General features: G+C 36.9%; 2 protein-coding genes across 2 annotated transcripts in view; one reads left to right on the top strand and one right to left on the bottom strand.

Moving 5' to 3' along the window:
- Positions 1–3,925, bottom strand: part of LOC126761968 (eukaryotic translation initiation factor 5B) — a 56,993-nt gene extending 53,068 nt beyond the window's left edge. The window contains exons 1-4 of the mRNA XM_050478408.1: positions 3,557–3,925; positions 1,951–3,287; positions 430–1,885; positions 234–366 (exon numbers count right to left, since the gene is read on the bottom strand). Of these exons, the coding sequence (XP_050334365.1) occupies positions 234–366; positions 430–1,885; positions 1,951–3,287; positions 3,557–3,630 (3,000 nt within the window). The 5' untranslated portion in view covers positions 3,631–3,925. The remainder of the gene's footprint in view (positions 1–233; positions 367–429; positions 1,886–1,950; positions 3,288–3,556) is intronic.
- Positions 3,926–4,688: 763 nt separating this feature from the next.
- Positions 4,689–10,883, top strand: LOC126761969 (probable RNA helicase armi). The gene is made up of 7 exons (XM_050478409.1): positions 4,689–5,005; positions 5,072–5,286; positions 5,349–5,777; positions 5,848–7,461; positions 7,519–8,160; positions 8,229–8,390; positions 8,464–10,883. Exons 1-7 carry the CDS (start codon positions 4,768–4,770, stop codon positions 8,767–8,769), a joined length of 3,606 nt encoding a protein of 1,201 aa, XP_050334366.1. The 5' UTR covers positions 4,689–4,767; the 3' UTR covers positions 8,770–10,883.
- Positions 10,884–11,102: the final 219 nt, after the last annotated feature.

Below are 11,102 nucleotides of genomic sequence, written 5' to 3'. Positions count from 1 at the left end.
TTCTCAATGTCTGTTTGACAGCTATCTGTCGGTTATGTTCTGATTAAAAAAGGTTCTTTACATTTAAGGAGTCGTGGTAAATTTGACTATAACTTAACTGACACATGGCTACTAACCAGACATTGAGCATGGCCCTAAGTCAAATATCTGCTTTTTTACAATAATTAATACTGTTATATATTAAAAATTTAAAAAATAACAGTCATATACTCAATTTAGTATGTTAAACTTACCGGAATTTTAGACGTTCTTAAGAACTCTAGCAAAGCTTCTAGCGAGCCCAGAGTGGAAGCTTGCACATACACACCAGTTTGCGCAAGTTTTATATGACTTAAAGCGCTCTTTAGATCTTTCGCAACTTCTTCCCTGCAAACGTTTAAGGCTTCTTATTAATTCAATCGAAAATAAAATTTATTTCAAAACAATTACTTGCAAATTTCCACTTCATCCGGTTTGTGTGCTATGAGCAGATTAATTCCAGCAATAGCCTTTTCTAAATCCTTTGCTGCAATTTTAACACCTTGGGCGGCCCTTACTTCTTTGTGTTCAATATAAGCATTCTTTACACGCAACTCTTTCATTGGTTGAGGCATGAGAAGCGAACGTATTTGAGTAACGATTGGCCCATCTGTACCCGCCAATATCATTGTTTGACCTTCCCGAAGTTTGCCATTTATTAAAATCGCGTCGATAGTGGTGCCAAGACCCGGAATAGCCTTAACTTCCAATACTGTTGCCTGCAGCTCTTCTGAGTACATTAAACGTTTCGGCAACATCTTTTGGCAAAACTCCACAATAAGAAACAGTAAATTGCCCATACCCTCGCCAGTTATTGCACTGGTTGGAACCAATGAAACATATGTTTTCGGATCAGGATTTTCATAGAAAAGTGCAGCATTTAGACCTTGCTCAGCAAACTGGAGAATTACATCCTTCGAACGTTGCTTGAACTCAAGCTGTGTATTGGCTTGTTGTTCCTTTAGAACATCACGAACGTCTCGACGAGCCATCACCTTCCAATCATATAATCGATCAATTTTATTTAGTGCGACAATGAACGGACACTTCTTTTTTTTAAGTAAATTAATTGATTCTATGGTTTGAGGCTCCAGGCCGTGCATAATGTCTACCACCAAAATAGCAATATCACAGAGTGATGATCCACGATTTCTTAGATTACTGAACGATTCGTGACCAGGAGTATCGATAATCAGTAAGCCAGGCAACTTAAATTCGAAACTTGATGAATTATAAACAGGTTTAGTTTGTTCTTTTATTGCATCGATTGGAACATTTGTTGCGCCGATCTGTTGCGTAATGCCACCAGCTTCGGAATCCTGCACATGAGTACGACGCAATTTGTCTAAAATTTTTGTTTTTCCTGTATCGACATGACCGAGTACACATACTACAGCGGCGCGCAAATCATCTACAGTACGCCTTTTCTCTGCATCATCTTGACGCTTTATAATACGAGCTTCAGCACGTAGCCGACGAGCCTCCGCGTCATTCGTATTAATGGCTTCTTCCTTTTCAGATTCAGAAGCTGAACTTTCAGATTCACTTTCAGACTCTTCATCATCTTCAGATTCATCATCGGATGATTCTGCAGCATTGCCAGTTGTGCCCGAAACTGCAGCTTCTCCACCACTGTTGGACTTTTCGTCATTATTTGTGGTAGTAGTAGTAGCTTGGGATGTATCGTCATCGCCATTGGCATCTTCTTCCGAATCGCTGGCATCCCAAGACTCTTTAATAACTTCCTTCTTTTCAGATGACTCTTGTTGGGCATTTGCAGCTGCAGCGGCTTCCTCAGCAGCTTTGGCTTCAGCTTCAGCTTGTTCGTCTTTGGCAGGTCCTTTCTTCTTTGGACGAATGCGTGTACCTACAAATAAAAAAACATGATACAATGAATTGCAAGATCAACAAAAAAAAAACAATACGATTTACCTAATCTTGTTGGCCTCTTCTCAGTTGGATCGGGTATTTCGAGTCCTTGGGCTTTCAAAGCTTCTAACATCGCTTGCGCTCTTGCTCGTTCTTCTTTCTGTTTCTTAGTAAGAAGTTTGCCTTCTGCTTTAAGTCGGGCTTTTCTTTCCGCTTCTTTTTGCTTCTTCTTTTCTTTGCGCTCAGCTTCCAGCCTTATGGCTTCCAAACGAAGCCGCTCACGTTCTTCTTCTTGCTTTATCCGTTCTTCTTCCAATTTTTGCTGTCGCTCTTCTTCCTCTTTAATTTGTTTCAAGCGTTCCTGCATAGCAGCCACCATAGCCGCGGACATTCCTTTCTTTTTACTATCCTTCTTCGGTTCTTCATCTTCGGTCTTTTTATCCTTTTTACCTTTCTTCTTGTTCTTTTTATCCTTTCCCGACTCTTCTTCTGCAATCGCACCGGAGTCTTCATTACCCCCACCACTAGCTTCTGATTGAGGTTGAACCTCTTTATCTTCAGTCTTTTCTGCCAAATTTATAGCTTCAGTTATTTCCTCTACATTTTCCACTACTTCCGACTTCGTTTGTGGTGGCCCTCGTTGTTTAGCCAAAGCTGCCTCTCGTTTTTGACGCTCCTTCTTTTCTCTTTTCTTTTGTGCAGCGGTTTTAACTGTACCTCCTTCCTCATCATCGTTACCACCACCAGCAGCTTCATCTGCTTCAGGTGCTGAAATTTCAACAGCGCTTTTCTGTGGTTTGCCTTTATTTTTCTTCTTCTTGGTAAATTCCTCGTCGTCCAAATCATCGGGAGCAACCACATTTGTGGTGGTAGTTGATGTCTCTCCCGCATATTCAGCTTGAAGTTCTGCTAAGATTTGATCTAAATCTTCTTCATCATCTTTTCCCCTTTTGGATTTTTTACCTTTTTTACCGGCATTTTTGTTTTCTTTTTTTGGCTGCTTAACTGGCTCATCTTCCTCCTCTAACATTTCAATATCCTGGGGTGGGTTAGCTTCATAATCCTCATCATCGTCGTCTGCGGCCAGTAGTTCGAAAGCAGATTTCTTTTTATTACCTTTTTTGGATTTTGCTGGTGCTTCTTCTTCCTTATTGCCATCGGCTACTTCATCATCTGAATCAATCTGATTTGATTTGCCTTTGTTTTTGGACTTTCCTTTCATTTCTAACTTCTTAACACCAGTTGTGATGCTATCCACTTCATCTTCTGCCTCTTCTGAATCTTTTCGATTTTTCTTATTCTTTTTTGTCGATTTTTGTTGATTCTTCTTGTTTTTTAGGCTTACATTGTCCTGCTCGGCATCGGAATCGATGTTAGCTTCTTGAAGTTCAGTTTGGTCCCTAGAAGTTTACGCGAAATATAATTAATTTGTTAACCAAAGCTTATATGTATAAAATGTTTAAATACAAAAAACTCATATTTGCACTCGTATATTCGCATAGCGTAAATATAACTTTTAACGACTCAAGCAGATTTGACAACGCAGCAAATTTCCCCGCACACTTCTTTCAGACATCGCAAACTTGTTTTTAGCCGTTATTAAGGAGTCATAACCCTTTTAAAATATGCCTGGGCACTTCACCATTTCAAAACATCCTGGTGCACTTACATTTCATCACCGGACGAAACACCTCCAACCGCGCTGGTTGCTATCTCTTTCTTGCCCTTTTTAGCCTTAACCATTTTTCCTCGCGCAATTTCAACACGTTCAGCCGCCGCCGCTCCACGTAAATGCAAACGAAATAACTCCGCGATTCAGTCAACTTTACTGCTGTTGCGATCTCCTGCTATACACTGTTAACTATTTAAAACGTTAAGCGTTTCTTTCAATCGATTTTCTAAACCAAATTTACAACACTTTTTCTTCAAGTTAATTTATAAATATTGTTTCAAATATTTTGCAAATAACAAAGCCAGAAGAAATGCAAAGCACGTAACTCGGTTAAAGAAAAGTGTGGTGCCTACAATGTCAATTGGATGGTGTGTCGTATTTTGACATTTATCGCAGCAACTAAAATATACACTAGAAGAAAATATTTTCGAATGGTTTGAACACAGACTGATTGGGGGACTTGTTTATTTTTTCATATTAAATACTTACATGTATCTATATGCATGCACTTAAAATAAAAAACAAATATTAAAATATTAAGCTTCATTCAGTTTCAAATGAGAAACAATTCGTGTATTTAAAAATATAAAGAAATTATTTTGATATATTCAAAATCCACATAGTTAAATAAAGGTCATGAAGGTTATTAGTTTAGCACCCTATGTTTGAATTCAGATTATTCCTCATTATTCATTTCAGAGAACGTACATCAGATTTTCCGGCTTCTTTTTTGATAAACGCCGATTTGAAAATTGTTGAGATCTGTTGAACTTTTGTTTTCACGCTAACTCATAACTTGTAAAAACGTGAGTTGTTTTTTGTATCATGCACCAGCCTGGAAATATTACTGAAGAATTGCCGAGTACATCTGAAACTGCAATTGGTGGAGAGGTAAGCGCACAAATTTAGCAATAAAGAATTGTTTCAAGTGTTCATTCATGCAGGTGAAGAAACCGGAGACCCAAACGGATAAAACCTTTTCACGTTGTCATTCAATAGTGCTCACAGAAGACGACTATAAACAAACAATTTCTGACTCTTATCAAAAACGTTTACAAAACCTCCGCAAAGAATTAAATTATATAAGTGAGACAGACTGGATGTATGAATCCGCAGATAGGAAGGCGCTATAATCACTTGAATGAATAATAATACTAAAGATTTCTTCCAAGTTTTAGACACACATATTTTATATATTCAAAATAAAAATGTTGTCCTTTTTTAAAAATTTGTGGGATTCTATGGATGCTGAGAAGCAAAAACGTTTACTTGCGGAAAAACTAGAAGAGGAGCAGAGACATTTGGACACAGAAATTGAAAAAGAAGAAAATGAAAAAATCAAAAAGGGTGAGAATTTTAACATGCAAAACGTGTTAAGATCTATTAACGCACCGCAAAATGGTACTTTGTCTAGTAATGATGAGGATAAATGTTTTCAACGGCTTGGTAAGTCTTTGGAGAACGAAAATATTGCTTTATTTAATTAAAGATTTATTTATAAAATTTTTTTAGGTGTTATAACAACGTTAAAAAGCAACCATGGTACAATTGATCATGCAATATTTTTTGATATCGAAGCGGCTGGAGGATTTGCGAGCGAACTTAAGGTCGGCTGTCATGTAAAATATTTGGCATATCAACAAGTTCATAGTGACCATATAAAAGTGGTGCAAATCAATGAAGTTTCCGAACTGTTTTGGGACGAATCAATGCCAAGCACAGATAAGGTTTTGATGCTTATTTTATATAAATAAAAATAAATAATGTATATATATTTTTTCCTTTTAAGATTGAGCAGCAAATAGCTGAATTACGCAATGAAAAGCCGACGTTCTTCAATACGCATCAAAGAAATATTCTTGGACTTATAATGGAGCGTAAACCAAGTGCTATTGTCGTGGATACCGAACACAAACTGATGAACATTAATTTAGACACAATAGAAATAGATTTTATACCACAAGCTGGTGATCGTGTATACATCTGTTGCAACGTACAAAGTGATGAGCATTTCGTGAATCGACAAGGTGAAATACTGCAAGAGGTAAGTGTACATCCCGCTCGTTTACTAAAACAAGAAAAATGCGAAGTGCGACGTTTAAATACCGACTGGGGAGTACTAAATAATGATTGCTATTTCACCTTTGACGTTGTGCCTAATTCTTGTAAGCTAGATGTCGGCGATATAGTTTTGGCAGATCTCATCGAATGTGAACGTGTAAGTACACATACGTAAAAAAAGTGGGATATACATTTTAATTAGAAATTTTAATTTTAAATATCTACAGGATCCATACATCTGGCGGTGTGTTAAATTATCCCTATTGGAACGTAAATCACCACAAGTAATTACCTCCTCCAAAGCAGAAACTACATCTAAAGGTGAAATACCTTCAGCCTTGAACTCACGGAAAGAAAGCAATCATGCAATCACTGTTTCTGAAGATGCACGTTGCATTTTTTCCTCAACCTTTCAGACCAAACGTATCGAGATTGTCATTAAGAACAATATAGAACGAAATATGCGTGTACTTTCCATCGATTTTTTGGGACGCCGACGAGATTCACAAGTGAAACTTATAGACCCCGAGCACGATAATACCGCGTTTGAGATCCCAGCTCACAGTAGTCGCGCATTAGTTTTCGAAGTAGAATCGAAATTTTATGGAGAATCGCGTGAATTTTTTGTTATTAAATTTGAAAAATTCCGCGTGAAGCGTTCCATTTCAGTGGTAGTTTGTGAGACCGAGGTAGAAGCGGAGGCCGCACTGGCTCAACCTAATCGTAGCACAATAAATGGACTGAACGGTGGTGTGCAAAATCTACGACAGCGCTCTCGATACTACGCCAATCAAGTGTGGTCGAACAAAGGCGAAGTCATACCAGGTGTAGGCTTGGCAACAAAGCGCCGTTTTCTATCACTTAGAATTGCCTATTATGAGGTGCCCGAACGGTTGCGTAATGCTTATTTGACATCGACGAGCCGACAAGAAATGATAGACAGCGTGGAAAACATGTTTCCTTGTTTAAAAGAAGAGCTGAACATAAAGAACTATACAATACGATTCCAAACATTAGTATTTTTGGAAGAAATCGAATATTTTGTAAATTTTCGTAATTATGATAGAGAGAGGGCCCATTTCACACGCGACGGGGAGTTTTTATCGCTTACTATAGAAAACCTATCGGAACGTCGACCGTCACTCGTTATCGGTGACACGGTACGCGCTATAAATCCCTGGAGTAATGATAACGATAAGCGTAGCTATGATGGCGTAATTCATAAAGTTCTCTTCAATCGTATATTGTTGAAATTTAACGAAGGGTTTCAGTCCAAATATAACGGTGAAGATTTTCGTTTGGAATTCTATTATTCCCGATTTTCTTTTCGCAAACAACACTTTGCAGTTAACCGTATAATAAAGCATTTGGGAGAGCCATTTCTGTTTCCTTCACGTGTACACATGCGTGAGGAGCCACAACTTCAAATCGAATTAGACAGTGACGATAATCTTATGCTACAAGATAAACACCATCCATGGTTTAATCCGATGTTGAATCCAATACAAAAGCGCGCCATACGTAATGTTTTGAGAGGTGAAGCGAAGAATATACCTTATGTAATATTTGGACCACCGGGCACAGGCAAAACCATGACACTTGTCGAAACCATGTTACAGCTAATTAAGCTCATACCCAGTTCACGTTTACTTATTGGCACTCCCTCGAATGGATCAGCAGATTTGATAGCAACGCGTCTAATAGAAAGTAAACAACTACAACCGGGAGATTTTGTCCGCTTAGTATCGCAAAATCAAATTGAAAAAGAACTAGTGCCGGAACATCTTATGCCTTATTGTGCTACCGTAGATATGGCTGCCGATGGCACTTGTGACGATTCGGTTTGTAGATACATTTACCCAAAGAGTACAACTTTCATAACAGCTTTTCCTTTACAGATGATTGTGACTGAATCAGGCATGAAATTACGTTGTCAAATGAAATATCTCGGCCGTCATCGGCTAACTATCAGTACTTGCACTACCCTTGGTAATTTTCTGCAAATGGGTTTCCCACCTGGACATTTTACACATGTGCTCATCGATGAGTCTGGTCAGTGTACTGAACCCGAAGTGATCGTGCCCGTGTGTTTAGTGTCACAAACGCGCGGTCAAGTTATATTGGCCGGTGATCCACATCAGCTACCAGCTATAGTGATTAATCGGTTTGCAACGGATCGTGGCTTATCAATATCACTACTCGAACGCATACTAGGTCGTACGCCCTACTTACGCGACGTGATGCGTTTCCCCGACACTTCCGGATTCGATCCACGCTTGGTCACCAAATTACTCTATAATTACCGTTCCTTACCGTCCATACTCAACGTATATAGCGAGTTGTTCTATGATTCCGAACTGCGACCAATGGTCAATGAAAAAAGTTCGCGTGAAGCTGAAATGTTAAAGAAACTTGATGTACTATTGCCTCTCTCGGAGAAGCGACCTAAGACACACGGAATTTTTTTTTATGGCACTCGCAGTGAAAATAAACAGGAATCCGATTCACCATCATGGTTTAATCCACTGGAAGCGAGAAATGTACGAAATTGTTTAGAATGAAAATATGGAAAAAGCTAAATTATTTGAAAATTTGTGAACATTTTCAGGTGTTTTTGATGGCCATCAAATTATATCGTCAAGGCATTCAACCAGAAAATATTGGAATAATAACACCTTATTTGAAGCAAGTGAAGCATTTACGCACCCTTTTTATCGAAGCTGACATTGCTATGCCGAAAATCGGTTCCGTAGAAGAGTTCCAGGGCCAGGTTTGTGATTAGAAGATCTATTTAATTATTCAATAGCACTTTCCCTATTCATGGGCACTCTTTGAATTTACAGGAACGTGACATCATCCTTATATCTACAGTGCGCTCCTCACTGAAATTAATCAGCAGTGATTTGCGTCACGCTCTCGGTTTCGTACAAAGCGCCAAACGCATGAATGTAGCAATTTCACGTGCACGCTACCTGATGTTCATATTTGGCAACCCCCATTTGCTTTATTTAGATCACTGTTGGCGTTCGTGTATCAAATATTGTGTGGACAATGAGGCCTATTTGGGTTGTGATCTGCCCGACGACTTTGATAGTATACCCGAACTTAAGAAGGATGAAACGATGCTGGATCAGGATGTTTCCAAGTAAAAAGTGATACAAAAAACTTATAGAATCTTTGCAATTAATTCGCAATGAAGTACTTTTAATATATAATATGAGTAAGCTGACTTAAATGTCGTATACCAAGGAGTTTGCTTTACGAAGCGAGAGAGTCCATATTCTCTCAAATTCATAGTCACATCTAATTCACTTTTTTTAATTTTAACATACTTAAGATATTTGTAAATATGATAAAAATCATATTAATCTTTTTCTGCTTGTAAACTGCACCAAGCTCCATCCTGAAATCCTCGTATTTTGATTATAAATATAGTTGTAATTCAGCAGAGGCTAGTGTCTCATATATAATTGCTGAACGCGACTAATTTCAAATCTGGGATCCCCCTAAATAGAAACGATCTATACAGATATACATGTTGTATTAATATCGGTGCTAATGCTGCACTCATTCAAAAAAGTATGTTGGATTGTCTAAAATTGAAATTGAGAATTAATCAATTCAATTGCACAACCGTCAAGCTTGCAAAACATGTCTTAATTCATAGTTTTCACCGAAAAATTTATTTTTTTACATGAATCCTTCTATTTTTACTTATGTAGTCAGTTGACAGACTAAACTGAGTAAATCAGTAATTCTACTGTTATTGACCTTCATTACTTTGATTTGAAAGCAATTTTTTTGGCAAATTTTCCTATCCTTTTTAAAAAGTATAAACTTTTAAATATAGTATAACTGTTTGTAGTTCTCTACATAATTCATAAGGAATGCTATCCATTGTTCCCATTTGAGCATATCTTGTTAATTAATAATTAATTAGTAGAGTGATTTTTCATAAATTTTTAGGTTATGAGCTATACTTCCTATTTTCAAGTATTCATGCAAATTAAAGCTCTCTTTCATTGTGATTGTTTAACTTGTGTACATACATACACATATACTAATTTTGAAGTTCAGCTCTTATATGATTTTATTTGAAACTATTTTTTAATTAAATGTGTGATTCAGCAACACAGAGTTTGTTTGCTAGGCCGAAAACTGAATCCATAATTTGAATGAACAATGTTACAAGCGGATACCGCTCTAATATTGAATTATATGTTAAATTTTCGGATCAAAGCTCCTTAATTTATAATTTAATGATTCACAACTAATCGTTGTGTTGATGTATGGTAAAGAGACTTTTGAGAATGTAACGGCGACTCGAAAATGGCACAAAACTTTTTTGTGAAAATCGGCATCGGTGACCATTTCCTTTTGGACTCGTTCAACAAGCGCGTGACGCGATTGATGGATTGATGGCTTCAATTCTTGCACCAGTTGGATTTTATAAGAACACAAAAGAAACTCCAATTGTAATACGCGATGGCAAATGTTCTTTCAAGGCAGCAATAGCATCTTCGGTGCGCACCATATGCTCTAGAGTAAACGTGGTGCGAAACCGATTCATGATTGGTTCGTATTAACGACTCTTCTGGACGATTATGTCGCCGAATATTGGATAAATGATTTTCAAAAAAATCTTTACTCCTTAAACGCTTTATGAATTTTTTACATAGTAATTATTTCTACACTGCTTTGCTATGAAATATTTTATTAAGAATTTACATTGCTTATTGATGAATGATGCTGCATTCGTATAAACTAAGAGTTAGCAAATTAATTTTAAGATTAATTATTTATCAATATTAATCAACTTGAAAAACTGAGTCAATACATAAAAATTGAGTATTTTCATAACAAACGAACAAATTCAATTTAAACGCAACTACAGTTAAACTTTCATAACTCGAAGTTCTCCACAACTATAATTTTCGATTTGGCAATAGAAGTCAAATTTCGTACCACTTTCCTTCTATAAATCGAAATTTTTTAATCGGCACGTGATTCTCTAAGACGCATCTTTCGCGGAAATCTCACTTTGTAAACAATTGCTCTGGCCTTCCAAAATTATATAATGCATTCCTTTGCAATTTTAAATTCCTATTTAAATACGCATTTTACAACTGGCAATCAATACAAAGCACTAAACAGTTTAGAATCCCTTTTCACTGAAACAACCCTTTCAGCCCAAAAAATTACAGAATACATGTTTTATACTTTACTTTATGTGAAAGAAATAAATAACTTGTGTGTAAATCTATATTTACAGCTTTTTGTTGCATTTTGTTTGAATGAAAACTTTTTTTGGATTATGGTGATTCGAATAACGGAAGTTCAACTGTAATGAACGCCATTATTTACCATTTCTTTATGTTCATTTTCGATTTCTATCAAAAATAGCAACAAATTTGTAATGCTTTTGTAGCCTCCCGCAAATAACAATCTTGTTTCAGTATCCAACGCAAGCGTAACAGAAACT

The sequence above is a fragment of the Bactrocera neohumeralis genome, chromosome 6 (genome assembly GCF_024586455.1).
Source record: "Bactrocera neohumeralis isolate Rockhampton chromosome 6, APGP_CSIRO_Bneo_wtdbg2-racon-allhic-juicebox.fasta_v2, whole genome shotgun sequence".
Lineage (NCBI taxonomy): Eukaryota > Metazoa > Arthropoda > Insecta > Diptera > Tephritidae > Bactrocera > Bactrocera neohumeralis.
This window is presented reverse-complemented; position numbering and strand designations above follow the sequence as displayed.